The sequence below is a fragment of the Sitophilus oryzae genome, unplaced genomic scaffold, assembly GCF_002938485.1.
Source record: "Sitophilus oryzae breed Bouriz unplaced genomic scaffold, Soryzae_2.0 scaffold_381_pilon_pilon, whole genome shotgun sequence".
NCBI lineage: Eukaryota > Metazoa > Arthropoda > Insecta > Coleoptera > Curculionidae > Sitophilus > Sitophilus oryzae.
This window is the reverse complement of record NW_022146953.1, coordinates 314,662-330,960: the sequence shown is the minus strand read 5'-3', so window position 1 is coordinate 330,960 and position 16,299 is coordinate 314,662. Positions and strand designations below refer to the sequence as shown.

At 32.8% G+C, this 16,299-nt stretch overlaps 1 protein-coding gene across 2 annotated transcripts; it reads left to right on the top strand.

Annotated features, from left to right (window-relative positions):
- Window positions 1-242: 242 nt before the first annotated feature.
- Window positions 243-16,043, top strand: LOC115885331 (regulatory-associated protein of mTOR). 2 transcript variants are annotated; one of them, XM_030904208.1, is made up of 25 exons: window positions 243-560; window positions 801-903; window positions 960-1,057; window positions 1,110-1,253; window positions 1,309-1,455; window positions 2,420-2,658; window positions 2,719-2,819; window positions 4,050-4,229; window positions 4,341-4,436; window positions 4,505-4,615; window positions 5,701-5,831; window positions 5,887-5,961; window positions 6,202-6,316; window positions 6,374-6,449; window positions 6,545-6,755; window positions 7,883-8,257; window positions 9,234-9,367; window positions 9,432-9,635; window positions 9,802-9,963; window positions 10,933-11,171; window positions 11,238-11,351; window positions 13,173-13,356; window positions 13,902-14,135; window positions 14,194-14,323; window positions 15,700-16,043. In XM_030904208.1, the coding sequence occupies exons 1-25, from the start codon at window positions 381-383 to the stop codon at window positions 15,769-15,771; spliced, it is 3,855 nt and encodes a 1,284-aa protein (XP_030760068.1). In that variant the 5' UTR covers window positions 243-380; the 3' UTR covers window positions 15,772-16,043. The 2 variants fall into 2 exon arrangements, with proteins under 2 accessions (XP_030760068.1, XP_030760067.1); XM_030904207.1 differs by having other exon boundaries at window positions 10,933-11,351.
- The last annotated feature ends 256 nt before the right edge of the window (window positions 16,044-16,299 follow it).

The window sequence follows — 16,299 nt, the reverse complement described above, 5'->3', positions numbered from 1 at the left end:
TATTAAATGTCTCGATACATTTAAAAAATACTGGAAATACAACTTACTTTTGAATTAAATTAATGTACAACAACTCTAGCTATCATTTACTATCAAATATTCCTTTGCTGAACAAACTTTATGTCAATAAACTGTACTGGAAATAAAATTGAATTAATAATCATGATTATATCGATAATATTCCCATTCCTAGTTGCGCCATGCCCATTTTGAACTTCCCTGACATGTGACATTGACACACTGAGACAGTTTGGTTTTTGTTGTCGTCCTTCGTGCCATGTGTTTTTAAAGTTTTTTAAATGCGTTTTAACTAAATTTCTGAATGTTGTTAATAAAATTGTACAGTTTTTAAGACGAACGTAACCGGAAAAGGACCGAAAATGCAGGAAGTGGCCGAAGAAGCTTGGGAATCTACGGAGAACGATGCGGGTTTATGCCAAGAACTGCAAAAACTCGAAATTTCAGATAACGATTTACCTATGGCTTTTAACGAGGATAGGCACATGGAAAAAATACAAGGAGTCGATTGGAAAACGCACACGTGGAGAATGAAAGAAAGGGTAATTAATATTTTATTTATAATTTAATTTTACGGGTTTTTATGTATTTTTGTTTTTATGGCGAAGGTTTCATCAATGCTGGACACAAATCACCTTTTTTATACACATTATTCCTCTGTGTTTTTTTATCAGTATATTAATAAAAGATTCATAAATATACCAGCTCTAAGTGTTCAATATTTATTACACTGAAACAAATTACTTTTATATATATTTACAATATTTTTTTGATTATTTTAGATGAAAACTGTAAGTGTAGCTTTAGTTTTGTGTTTAAATGTTGGAGTCGATCCGCCCGATGTAGTAAAAACCCAACCCTGTGCAAGATTAGAGTGTTGGATAGGTAAGAAAAAATATACCTACAGCTTAGGAATGTATTTTAACATTAAAATCTTATAGATCCGATGACTATGTCAGGTCCAAAAGCCCTAGAAACTGTAGGGCAAGCTTTACAAACACAGTATGAAAGATGGCAGCCCCGAGCCAGATATAAACTAGTAAGAAAAGTTTTTTTTTATAAACTAAGAATGTATTTATACTGATTTTTAGTCTTTGGACCCTACTTCGGACGAAGTAAAGAAATTATGTTTATCATTGAGGCGCAATGCCAAAGAGGAGAGGGTGCTGTTCCATTATAATGGACACGGTGTTCCTAAACCCACGACAAATGGAGAAATTTGGGTTTTTAATAGGGTAAATTTTGTGCATAAACAAAAAAAAATTGTTTTAAAATTTGTTTTTTATACAGACTTACACCCAGTACATTCCATTATCGATTTACGACTTACAAACGTGGATGGGTGCTCCATCAATATATGTATATGACTGTTCCAATGCGGGAATAATAGTGGAATCCTTCAAAACATTTGCTGCACAGCATGAGTCTGAATATCAGGTAAGTTTACCGATGATTGTTATTTGTACTTCTCCAAATTTGGTCTTTTTGTTGATTTTTTTTGTTTGTTTTGGGTAAAAATCAAAGTTTATACTCGAAGTCGAAGTTTGAAATGTTGAAAAACAAAACTAAACAAATTAAAAAAAAATTATGCATAAAAAATATTTTTTTACGTGTAACAAATAGTTTTATAATACCTTGCCGCTTTTCGTCTCGCTAGCCCGTGTGTCACGACCTTGAATTTTTACTCCCACCGCGCGTAAAGAAAATTGGGTATATACCCAGGTGGTGTAGGGTATATACCCATTGATGAAATATTGTAGATATATTCCTGGTATTATACCGGGTATTTGTATTGTTAAAATTGATTAAGTACCTAAGAGTACCTTAAATTACCAAAGTAAGTGTACTTGAGTAAATACCGAGTGTAATGGTATTCACCCAAATTCGTTCTACCCTGTATTTATTACTGGGTATATTATTATATATATTCCTGGGTAAAAAAAAATATATTCGAGATTTTCAAAAAACCCTGTTTTTACAATTTTATTTTTATTTTTATAGTAAAATTAAAAACTAATTTTTGATGATTTTTTTCTAATTTTTAGAAGTCTAAAACATGAAAAAATAATATTATCTTGATTCTTAAACGAAAAGCCGATTTTTAGCGGAGGAAAGAAAATCTTCATTTTTTTAACATTTTGTTAAATCTGTCACTCACTAAAAATCGTCAGAAAATGTCTGTTATGCTTCTTTACACTCAGGAATTTTTTAGAACTTTTTGAAGTGGTGGAACAATATGAAAAAAATTAAAAACTCATTTTTTTTTCTAAAATCTTCTGTTTTAACTAACTCATATTTTTGTTTAGTTTAAAAAAGTGAGTAGAAAATATTTTTTCATTAAAAATACATCTTTGCCAGTAATAAACATACAGATTAAAATTCTGATGTTTTTTTTTTCTAGCAATCGTTAGCTAGTTCGTCACAATCAAGGTCTAGCCCAGCTGCAGGCCCGCCATCTTTCAAAGAATGCATTCAGCTCGCTGCTTGCGCTGCCAATCAACAACTACCAATGAACCCCGATCTACCAGCTGATTTATTCACTTCATGTCTAACCACGCCAATAAAAATAGCGTTAAGATGGTGCGTGTTACAACCAACTGCCAAGCTAATTCCCAACGTTACACTGGATATGGTGGATAAGTAAGTTATTTTGGTGTTTTTTGTTGGGGTTTTTAGGTTATGTAATTGTGTTTTCCTTAGGGTTCCGGGTAATATTTCGGATAGGAAGTCAATGTTCGGCGAGTTAAACTGGATTTTTACAGCGATTACTGATACGATTGCTTGGAATACTTTGCCAAAAGGTAAGATTTTTTATATTTAATTTTATACAGGGTGCGGAGGTTCCAAGGCGAACGACATTATATGTAGGTTAATTTAAAGCATTTTTAAAAAATATGTAGAGTTCTACAAGGTGTCCCTAAAAAATGTTACACATCAAAGTTGTGCTCTTTGTAATGGAACACCCTATACAGAATACGAGAATAAAAAAAACTTGTATGTATTTCGGTGTGCTATAGACATTAAAAATTATAGATTTTATATTGGAATCTAAAATTGGGTGTATATTTTTATATAGTCTCGTCGTTCATAAGTGCTTTAAACATTTGAACTACCTCGGCCATTAATATTAAAAATTATAGATAGATCAGGAAAAAAAATTAAGTTCTACAGGGTGGCTCAAAAAAGTGTGAGTTTATCGGGGTGATTTTTTTAATGGAACACCCTGTATATTATTGCATTTTTAGCTTCCTTTCTGACCACTTTACATAATCCACTTTAGATGATCTGTACTTACTTTACTATAAATATCGGAATCTTAAATCATACAGGGTGTTCAAAATTCTTCTGTCTACTTTGGACATTTGAACTATTTCGTCCATAGATGTTACAAATTATAGATTGAATACTGATACCAAAAAAAATTTACACTTTTTTAATTTGTTATTTTCGTACATAACTGCGCTACTGTCTACTTTCGTCATTTGAACTACTTTGGCCATAGATATTAAACATTATAAATTAAATACTGGTATCTAAAAATGTGTCTGTATATTTTTAGATAGCGTTTTTGTTTATAAGTGCGACATTGTCTGGTTTAAACATTTGAACTACCTCAGCCATAGATATTAAAAATTATAGATTATATAATGATTCCTAAAAAATATCACTATATTTTTTGAGTATTTACGTACGTATATATGTGCGCCACTGTCTGAACATTCGAATTACCTCTTTCATAGATATTAAAAACTAAAGATAGTATTAAAAATACAAGAACTGTCCTGAAATCAAAACTATCTTAGGTATTTACTTTAGATGGTCTGTACATACTTTACTATAAATATCGGAATCTTAAATCATACAGGATGTTCAAAATTCTACGCCAAACTTTCTCTAAAATATAAAAAATAAAATAATTTTTCTTCATTTTTTTAAATGGAACTCTAATGGAATTTTTGAAGTTTTACTTAAAAAATCTGTTTTTAATAAATATTAAAATTTTTAGTAATGGTTCACGTGTTTTTTTCCAGAATTATTTCAGAAATTATTTCGACAAGACCTATTGGTGGCTAGTCTTTTCCGTAACTATTTATTAGCCGAAAGAATAATGAGATCATGCGATTGCACTCCTATATCGTCACCTGCCTTGCCTGTGACGTTTCAGCATGCCATGTGGGATGCGTGGGATCTTGTCTTAGACCTGAGTCTAGGTGGGTTAATATACCAATGTCATTAAACTAAAAAGGTTGTCTGTGGATACTAGTTGATTGTTTATAAGATATCTCTTCACAGTAAACAGTATTTAATGTTGTGAATTTTAGGTCAGTTGCCTAAGATACTAGCCGGTAAAGCCACATACAAAAACCTGGCCTTTTTTGAAGACCAACTCACTGCATTCCAAGTTTGGTTACAGTTAGGTAAATTTTCCAAAAAATATATTTTCCCAAGGATTTTTTTTTTAATTTTAACGATTTATTTTTTATAGGTTCCGAACACAGACGTCCTCCAGAACAGCTACCCATAGTTCTGCAAGTTCTTCTCAGCCAAGTCCATAGAACTAGGGCACTGGAACTGCTCGGCAAATTCCTAGACCTAGGTTAGTATGACTGTCTTTTTTAGATACAATTTTAAACGTAAAATAAGTGAAAATATTAAGATTTTTTTTTTCTTTTCAACACCCTACTGTTCGCTTGAGACATTTGAACTACTTCTGCCATAGATATTAAGAATTATAGACAATTCTAAAACATTAAATATTAGGTTTTTTCTTTTGAAAGAGCCGCTGTCTGCTTTGAACATTTGAACTACCTTAGTTCATAGACATTCAAAATTATAGATTAATTTCTGCAATTCTAAAACATTAAATATTAACGTTTTTTCTGTTTTTTTTTTCTTTTCAACGCGCCACTGTCCGCTTTGAACATTTGAACTACCTCGATCATAGATATTAAAAGTTATAGAATAAATACTGCAGTTCTAAAACAGTATTTTTTTTCTGTGTTCAAAGTGCCACTACCTGTTTTGAACATTTGAACTACGAGTACCTCTTCTATAGATAGTAAAAAATTTAGAATAAGTACTGCCGTTCTAAGACATTATTTTTTTTTTTCTTTCCAACCCGCCACTGTCTGCTTAAAACATTTGAACTACCTCGGCCATATTTATTAAAAGTTATAGATTAAGTACCGCAGTTCTAAAATATTTTTTTGTTGTATCTTTTCAACGTGCCGCTGTCCACTTTGGACATTTAAACTACTTCCGTCATAGATATTAAAAATTATTGACAATTCTAAAACATTAAATATTAGGTTTTTTCTTTTGAAAGAGCCGCTGTCTGCTTTGAACATTTGAACTACCTCAGTTCATAGACATTAAAAATTATAGATTAATTTCTGCAATTCTAAAACATTAAATATTAACGTTTTTTTCTGTTTTTTTTCCATTTCAATACGCTACTGTCTCCTTTGAACATTTGAACTACCTCGACCATAGATATTAAAAATTATAGATTAAGTACCGCAGTTCTAAAATATTTTTTGTTGTTTCTTTTCCACGTGCCACTGTCTGCTTTGAACATTTGAAACACCTCGGCCATAGATATTAAAAATTATAGATTTAAGTACCTACTGTAGTTCAAAAAAAAATCTTACTATTTTTTCTGATTTTTTGTTTCTTTTCAAGGTCCATGGGCGGTAAACTTAGCACTCTCTGTAGGAATATTTCCGTATGTTTTGAAACTTCTGCAGAGTTTTGCGAAAGAATTGAGACCGTTGTTGGTTTACATATGGGCGAAAATACTAGCAGTGGATAACGTAAGAAAATTCATTTTTTTAATCAAAAATGTTAGCTTAAAAAACGTTTTTTTAGACATGTCAAGCAGATTTAATAAGAGAACAAGGTCACAAGTATTTTCTGTCAATATTAGTAGACCCAGCAATGTCGGTAAGTAATATTCCTCTGTTTTAGTCCACCTTTTTTCAAACTGAGCACTGAAGAACCATCTTAGATATTTAAAAATACTAAACAGTTCTTATGCAAAGTAAAAAAAGAGTCAAAATTACTTGATGAACACAAAAGTTCACACTTTTAGACACTGTTAAACAAAATTTGAATGCATCCATCAAAAGTTGTTGTCATTTTTACTATTCATAGTAATAACATCAATGAAACTATGTTTTTTAGTCTGAGACCCGTACACAAGCTACTTTTGTACTGTCTTGTCTGGTAAGCAACAATAGAGATGGTCAAGAAGCAGCGTTACAAGGGTCTTTGGTCAGTGTATGCTTAGAACAATTAGGTAAGCTTTTTTTTGTTTTTTTATTCATATTTTTCTCTTATATTACACAATTTTTAGGGGATAGAAACCCCAATCTACGCAGATGGGTAGCAATATGTTTAGGAAGATTATGGGATCACTATGAAAGTGCAAGGTATAATCATATTTTTTTTTACTCTGAAAAATAAATTTATTCTTTTTTACATTTCGACAAAAAAATATAAATTATTGTTTTGTTGTGTCTTTTAGGTGGACAGGTGTTAGAGATACAGCTCATGAAAAATTATCAAAATTATTGACGGATGCTTGTCCGGAAGTACGAGCCGCCGCTGTCTACGCTTTGGGAACTTTTATCAACTCAGTATCAAAGAGGTCAGAGCATGCCAACAATATCGATCATGCCGTGGCAATGACGCTTGTCAATCATGCCGGAAGCGATGCTAGTCCGTTAGTCAGAAAGGTAAGTAAAATAATCATTTAAAAAAACATTTTTTTGTATTTTAATGTGCGCCACTGTCTTCTTGGAGCATTTGAACTATTTCGGCCATCGATATAAAACATTACAGACTTAATACTGATCTAAAAAATGAGACTGTATAGTTTTATTTCGTATTTTCATACGTAGGATGCGCCACTGTCTGCATTGGACATTTGAACTACCTGTGCTATAGACATTAAAAATTATAGATTTTATATTGGAATCTAAAAAAACACTATATTCTTATTTAATCACTGTCTATTTTGGACATTTGCACTACTTCGTCCATAGATACCAAAAATCATAGATTGAATACCTGAAAAAAATGACACTTTAATATTTTTATTTGTTATTTTTGTACGTCACTGTTTGCTTCGAACGTTTGAATTGTCTTAGCTATAGATATTAAAAACAACAGATTAAATAGTGATATCTAAAAAATGAGAGACTGTTTAACTTTATTTAGTATTTTTTTTAGACATTTAAACTACCTTGATCATAGATATTAAAAATTATAGATTAAATACTGGTATCTAAAATTGAGTGTATATTTTTATATAGTCTCTTCGTTCATAAGTGCTTTAAACATTTGAACTACCTCGGCCATTAATATTTAAAATTATAGATTAAATAATCATTCCTAAAAAATATAACTATATTTTTCGAGTATTTACGTACATATATATGTGCGCCACTGCCTGAACATTTGAATTACTTCTCCTATAGATATTAAAAACTATAGATAGTATTATATAAGTACTGATATTTAAAGAATAACACTGTTTATAATTTTATTTCGTATTTTCGTACATAAGTACGCCACTGTGTCTGCCTCGAACATTAATTTAATCTATCTCGACCATAGATATTCAAAATTATAGATTCAATAATCAGATATATAAAAAACTGACACTATACAGCCTTATTTACTATTTTTTTTACTAGAACCAATTTCAAATAAAGAAATTTGTAAAATAAATATACCGGGTGATATGCAATGTTGCGAAAAAGCTCCGTAGCTTATGATTTTTTACTCAATATTTAAAAAAAAAAATACAGATGTATACAGGGAAATTTAGGTATATGTTTACACAAAATAATCTTTATAGGAACTGGTAGGAGCCCTGCAATGGCTGTTACTAGCATTTGACGTAGCCTTTGCAGCTGTAGCGTCAAAAGAAGGTCAAAATGCCAACGAAACTCAAAACAGCAACACCCTACCGAGAATAACCAGCAGAGACAGGTTAGGACAACCAGACAGTGGCACATTTAGAAGAATACCTTCAAGTCCCACCATCAACAACATAAACAGCCCATCCATGACCAACAGCTACAGCGGTAGCTTGGGTACTTTACCAGGGTTGGGCTACGGTTCTGTCTACATGAAGATATGGATAGCGCTGTGTCTTTTGGAGACCGATCCTTATCCAGAAGTAGCTAACATGTGCCTTACTATCACCGAACATATTCGCTCTTTGGCTAGGGTGAGTAGTTTTTTATATTTATGTTTCCTCTATGATTACTTATTTCTCAAGTGTCATCAATACATTTTAGTGTGGAATTATCGATTTTTTTTATTGATAATAATATTTTTTTAGTATTTTCGTCACTGTCTGCTTTGGACATTTGAACTACTTTGACCATAGACATTAAAAATTGTAGAATAAGTACTGATACTTAATATTTCAACTACCTCAGCCATAGACAAAAAATTATAAATTTAGTACTAATACGGAAAAAAAATGATACTGTATATTTTTATTTAGTATTTTTTACGTAGGTGCGTCACTGTATGCTGTGAACATTTAAACTACTTTGACCATAGACATTAAAAATTATAGAATAAGTACTGATATACGTAAAAAAAATTACACTGTATATTTTAATTTAGCATTTTTGCTTTGAACATTTGAACTACCTCGGCCATCGACATTAAAAATTATAGATTGAGTACTAATACGGAAAAAAATGATACTGTATGTTTTTATTTAGTATTTTTTTACGTAGGTACGCCACAGTATGTTGTGAACATTTAAACTACCTTGACCATAGACATTAAAAATTATAGATTGAGTACTGATACGGAAAAAAAATGACACTATATTTTTATTTACTATTTTCGTACATTACATTATTTCTGTATATTTTAATCCAGTATTTTTGCTTTGAGCATTTGAACTATCTCGGTCACAGACATTAAAAATTATAGATTAAATGACGGAAAAAATGACACTATATTTTTATTTAGTATTTTTGTACACAGGTGCGCCACTGTCTTCTTTGAACATTTAAACTACCTCGCCCATAGATATTAAGAATTATAGATCAAATACTGTTATCTAAGTGCACCAGTACAGTGTAAAATGGTCGATTTTTTATTGATGATGTTTTTTTCTGTGTTATAAATGTTTACTTCAAAATTGAAATATTCATATTTTTTATTATTTTTAATAATATTAGGAGCAGCGTGAAATGGCCGACAGTAGACATTCCAGCATGAGCCTACCGCCCAGCCCTAACAGGGGCATGTATTTATCAGGGGAAAGTCCGCCAACCCTGCATTCTAGCGGGGATTTTCACACTAAATTAACCAGGTAATTTTTAAAGATCTGTGGCAGTGAAAAATAAGTTGATTTAACGATAAAAAAATGTATTTAGGTCGGCAATGGCGAATAGAACAAGGAAGAAAAAGAACTCGGTGGACGAGACAGGGGATCAGAAGTCGCAGATTATGAGAAAACCGTTGGTTTCGACGAATTTCGTCACGTGGTCGTCAAAAAAGTTTGTCAAAACGAAAAAAGACGTGGATTACAGCGATATCGAGTCGCAAGAGTACTACGAAAGAGATTGGAGAAGAATGAGGTGAGTTAGTACCGTATAATCGAAAAAAAACGGCGTCAAAGAGGGCTGAGGAATGACTATCGATGATTTTTGGCGAGGTGGTTTTATTAAAATTGACATTAAACTTGTATGGTTTTTATTCTCAGTTTTCTATTTATTTATTTTTTTATCTGTGTGTTTATTGCAGAAATGCGGCCATAAGGCTAGAAGCTGCCGAGGAACAACAAAGAGCCATTAAGTCCAAAATAGAGACGCAAGTGTTCCATACCAGGACGTCGTTACCTCCAAGTTTGATACAACTGCACCCGTTCAATCAGCAAATTGCTGTGGCCGGCAGCGACTTATTTTCGTAAGTATAAAGCCTCGTCCACACTTAACATTTTACCTGTCAGCCTATACTATACTCAGGGCTGGCAAAGGTTAGTTGTAATGTACTGAACATAGAGAGAACAGTAAAAACGTTGCCGAACGTACGAAATAAACCGGGAAACTTTGCACGTGATACTTTGTTTGTTTATTTATTAACGAGTCGTTGTAATTTTTCCTATAGCCTGTAAATTTTTAAGTGCAAGTTAAAAACACTCGCACTTTTGGTAAAAATAAGTGGAATTGAGTAGGTGTTTGACAGTGGTCGCGCTATTAGAATTCTGAATATAAAAACCCATTAGAAATAAATTGTAGTTTTTTCAAAAATTCTTATTATTTCTGCTATATTTTCTTAGCAGACAGTATGTGAAAATCTTCATAAATAAAAAAGTTACACACGATTGCTGAAAACTGCAATGCACTAAAAGTAAATGGATGGGTTTTTTTAAATATTTGGACGAAAAAAAAACAAACCTATCGAATTTTTTTTTATTTAAACATCTTGTAAAAGATCCCAAGTCACACCCAAAATTCCAAACACACGTACTTTGATTAAGGTTTGCAGAGCTTCAGCATTTGCCATAAAATATCGAGCAATTTGTTACAAAACAATATAAATTATATATCACTATAATCACAAAACTTCTATCTATTTCCGTATTGTAACGGAATTTTAAATTATGTCTTTATTTTCGAGAAAATTTAGTCCAAACATAAGAAATATTTTTTTGATGTTTAACCATCAAAATCTTAAAAATAAAGAAGTTGTCTAAAAATGTGCTACAATAATACGGACATAGTATAATCCTTTATCTTTAATTTCCTTCTTCATTTGTGTAAAAATACCTAGACAGTTTTACATAAAACGTTAAAAATTCCGAACGTTTATTTTTCTACTTTTTCGGACTAAGTGAAATGGACTCTCAACAAACACCTTGTATATTTTTTGTAGCATTTGGGACTGGGGTACGGGAGCCAAAACGACAGCCTTACAACAGAAATCGGCGTTTAAAGGCCGGACATCAAAAATAACGGCATTAGAATGGGTAAATGGACACGATTTGTCTTTGTTAATGTCTGCTGCAGACGACGGTAGTATAAGGCTGTGGAAACCCAACGTGGGGACTAGCAGGGAACCTTCATTGGTGACCGCTTGGCAAGCATTTAGTGATTTTAGGTTTAAGCAAACAGGTAAGCCAACATTAGCTACCGAGAATTTTTCCAGGTTATGTTTTTGTTTACCCTGTATTTTTTCAGGGGTGTTGTTGGCCTGGGAGCAATATACAGAGACTGTTTTAACTACGGGTGATACTAGGATTATAAGGTTATGGGATACAAAGAAGGAAATGAAGGCTTTTGATATACCCACAGGTAATATTATGTTGGTCCTTTTATAAAAATAGTATTTTTCTTTATTGAGTTTACTTAGAATAAAAAGATACAATGGAGAATTCATGTCTCTTCAAAATACTATTAAGGTTGCCTACCCCTCAAACAAAGATTTTTCTAGATATTTTCATTTACATGATTCGATCTGAGTAGATCTTTATTATTTGATAAAATCTAGGTGGCTGTGATAGTGATGTGCAGGTCGGAACGTGCCTCAGGGAACGTGCCCATGTTCCGGGAACGTTCCTCTAAGGTCGGGAAAGTGACTGAAATTCGGGAAAGTTGTATTCTGATGCGAGTTGGAATATTCCTCGGAACATTCCCCACTTTTCGGGAACTTTTCTTACATTTAGGGAAAGTAATCAAAACATTGGAAAAGTTGTGAACAGGCCACGCCACAAGTAAAAAGAAGAAGAGAAACTAGGTTATAAACATAACCTAAATTTGTTTCTTTTATCGACTTGTGTTGCTTCTGTTGTTTGGTCTTATCACTTTTCTGCCTTTGGGGAATATTTCCGGGAACCTTCCCGGAAAGTTTCCAATTTTTCATAATATTAAAAAAAATTCCATTCCTACCGCTATCCCGATTTGGGGAACGTTCCTGGGAACGTTCCCAGGAACATGCCGTCAAAATAAGATTCCCGGAATGTCCCCATCTCTAGGTTGTGATATGTCTGACGTTACTTCAACATGTCTAATAATTAGTCCAACTTTAACAACTTTTCAACAATTTTGTGTGAATTTTTTTAAGCAAAAAAAATTCTCAGAAATTTACCGAAAATGCAAACTTATCCTACATCAGAGAGAATTGATATGATTCTGTTAGTTGGTGAATGCAGTATGCATTCACCAATTAATAGAATATTTTATCTAGTCTTGGTTTTCTTATGGGAATTAACATATTCCCAGACAGTATTGTTTACAAAACTCGACCAACTAGTGTCGACAACATGAGAAAAATTATTGTAGCTGCTTTTCGAAGTAAAACTCCACATATGCCATTTAAAATGAAAATATAATTTTGAAAAGAAAATAATTTTATGCAGTTAACAGGAAAGGAAGCATTTTGAGTATTTGATTTCATTTAGCTAATTTTTGTCGCATAATTATAGGTTTATATCCAGTTTTAATTCTGAAATATGTTTTAAACGTGTATCTTTTTATTACCCTTGAGTATTTTACTCTACAATCTTTAATTTTTGTTAAATTAACAAAAGGTATATCACACAGCCACCAAGATTTTTTGAAATAATAAATATTTACTGGAGCAAAATCATAAAAATTAAAATATCTGGAAAATTCTTTGTCTGAGGGGTAGGCAACCTTAATAATATTTTGAAGATATATAAATTCCCCATTGAACACCGAAAAAATATACTGCGTGTTTCATTTAAAATAAAGGAGTAACTTGCTTTTAAATGTGACTAATGTTCCATATTAATTTTGTCTCACCCTCTATAACTTTTCGGGTCAAATTTCAATTTGGATTAACGTACAATGGTTACTGTAATTAAATATCAGAGCTATCAATACAAGATCAACTAAAATTTAGGTAGCTGTAATCGAAAGTTAAAATTTACTCTTCATTTTCACAAAATGTGAAATATTTCAAAATCCTTAGATTTTAGGTATAGGCTTCTTTAATAAAACTCCTTTTGATTTTTTTTCTAGAATCCGAAAATCAATTAATATATAGGGTGTTCCATAAGTTTTTTGAACTGCTCCGTCATTAATCTTTTTATTAAAGCTTTATAAGAAGGCTGTATTAGTGCTCCTCAGTCATTGACCATAGATTAATTTCAGGTACTGACGCTTCAGTGACGTGTATAGACTCGTCCTACGCAGGCCCGAGCTTCGACTTCACACCTTCGTTGTTGAAGAAGAAAAGATCTGTAGCCGATGACGGGCTTTTAGAAGAAGAAGAATCTTCTCCTAATGGTCCGAGGTCAGGCCTCGTAGTTATAGGTTGTACAGATGGTTCAGTAAGGTATGCATACTATCCCTAGATCATATACCGGGTGTTGCATCGGCGGACGGGACATAGGAAATACCATGTAAATTTTAATGGGGTCAATTATTGGCTTCCCTAATTATTTTAGAGAATAATTCTATTTAGGTTTATTGAAGAGCACTGAAACCCACATTCAAAAGAATAACTTTAGATATTTTTGATTAGCTCGTTTACGAGTTATCGCCGATTTCTTTTTAAATATTTCTCCTTTCTTATGGCCCTGTATTTACTTGTGAGCACCAGTCAAGGTAAAAGAAAACTGTCAAATGAAGTTGTCATTTCAGAAATTTACCTATTTAGTGCTTTATTATTATTATTAGAGACGTATTTTTTAATGCTAAACTTATTTGGGTTGATTTATCCACGTAAGTATAAATATGATCTAGGATATCCTGTTAAAAACTCCGTGACTTCGAAGATTATTTTTACTTAAATCAAAAAACACCTTGATTTTTCTCGGTTATACTTATATGACTCAGACGCAGAATATGAGCATTTGTTGATATTTTTTCCTGCTCTAGGTTATTCGACAGAAGATGTGGACCTCAGGAAGCAAGGGTTAAGGTATGGATGGAACACAGCAAGTCCGTTTTGTCTGTCCAGCTCAAAGACAACCTGGTAGTGAGCGGTAGCTCAGAAGGTGACGTCAAACTGTACGACATCAGAAGAAACGAGTCGCTGCACACGAACAAACCGACTCAGAACAGCGACATGTCCTGTATGGCGTTTCATAGGAGCGCTAACATATATGTTTGGTAATATTTCGCTGTTTTAATATCGGTATTATTATTATTACAATTTTTTTTCTTTCAGTGGATCTCAGAACCAGTTTATCAATATTTTTACGCTTGACGGTAACTTGCTGAGTACCGTAAGGTCGTACGAAGGCATTTTAGGACAGAGGATAGGACCAGTAGGTTGCCTTAATTTTCATCCTCATAAGGTAAGAATAATATACAAATAAATATTAAGGTGTGCTGAATTAAATCTGTATAAACTTTTGGTACACCCTGTATAACCGTCACTGTTTTGTTAAAGTCTTGTAATTGCTGTCCTCCATTCGCGAACTTCGAGTTCCGGGCTTCACGCCCTGGGGCTAGTCGAGAACGGTTCTGAAAGGAGCGGTGCTCGATAGCCTGGTACCTCCATATGGCGCGGAACAGTTCTCGGGGTTCTTTATGACTCAATGACTCAATTGAATGGAGTAAGAGTATCGCGTTCTTGAACACTTCAGAGCTACTCAACTGCGTGAAAGGAGGACAGCAAATGTGACCAAATTTCACAATATCAATTGAACCATCTTCATCGAAAAAAGAAGGCCTCTGTCGGTTAAAGCGTGACGTCATTGCATGTAGTTATTTAGAGTGTAGTAGAGGATTTCAAAAACACAATTTCCGATGCACGTGGTCAACTTTGAGTGACAAGCGGTGGCGACAGCGCTGCCAGACTGTGATGGATTTATGAGATAAATCTTAATTTAAAAATGACAAACAATATATTTATTATATCATTTTTTAAAAATTTTTACCTTTTATTTTTGATTTAATAACTAATATTTTAGTAATTATTGGATTTATTTGTTTTATAGCTTATTTTACTGATTACATATTGACAAAAACTAGTCCATTATGAAGATTATTCTAAGCGTTATTATGGATTATTTATTTATTTATTGATGTACAGGGTGGACCATTTTGGTTGTTTCTATAGGGTATCTAGGAAACCGTGAGAAATATTCAAATTTTGATACTGCAGTCTCGGGTTCTTTTTTTGAAAAAATTACAATGGCGCGAACGGATCGTGGCTATCTTGATCGGTTTCGAAGCTACAGGGTGATTCTCAAATTTTTTACTTTTTGAAGATGTTCGATAGTTTGTTTATTTCAGCAACCACGGAAAAATGAATTATACATTCTAAAGGCACTTTTCTGTGTAGAATGCAATGGCGTAGTCAGACTTTTATCGAAAAAAATATTTTTTGAGATATTAACTATACTTATGTTTTTTTAAATAGAACCCCCTGTATATTTTTAAATTTTCTAATTCAGCTTGGCATGGGCTTCTCGAAAATATATAACACTCTATATTTATTTTCACTATTAACCTCAACATTTCAGATTTTTCTTAAAATACCCACTTAGTAGATAGTAGGCCGCGCCGAGTAACAAAGTAAACGGTTGTCATGGTGATCGGGACATACCTTTGATGAATGCGTGACATTTTATTTCAACAAATTGAAGTGTGTGTAAAATTTTTGATATGCTCCTTTAATCTTTTTATTCAAAGAAATAACTAAATAATATTTTTTTTATTTTTGTAGGTCGTTTGGGCTGCTGGAACTTCCGACTGCTGCGTCAACGTGTACAGCCTGGAGACCATGTCTCGTCGGTGACGCAGCGAGTCTCAGCAGCCGCCCTAGGGCGGCGTCCGAGGGGGTCCCTTCCGCGGTCTCCTTCTTGGCGGTCTTTGATCCCCACTGCTTGTACTGCAGTGCCGTGCAGAGTCACATACAGTAGGAAGGACGTCCTCCATTATCCCCGCAGATTCGTAGCTTGTGCTGTGTACATATATATTCGTATTTGTCTTAATAGTGTAGCTTGTAAGTGACAAACAATAAATCGTTGAAACTGTTATGAAATTGAATAAAACAACACATTGAATGCATTCTTTTTTGTTAAAAATACTCGTAAAGAAGTGAAGATATTATTTCCCTTTGTTTTAAACACATTTTTACTGTTTATTACGTTTTTTACGTTTTAATTTATTTTTTACGCGTAAAAAATAGTATTTTACATTATTGTTTTTATTTGCTCACCATCCCTGTACCCATCCTTGTTTTTAAAATACATTTTTAAGCCATTTTTGCTTGAAAATACTCTGAAAATAGCTTAATAAAAATAAAAATTGTATTTCCTTTTCT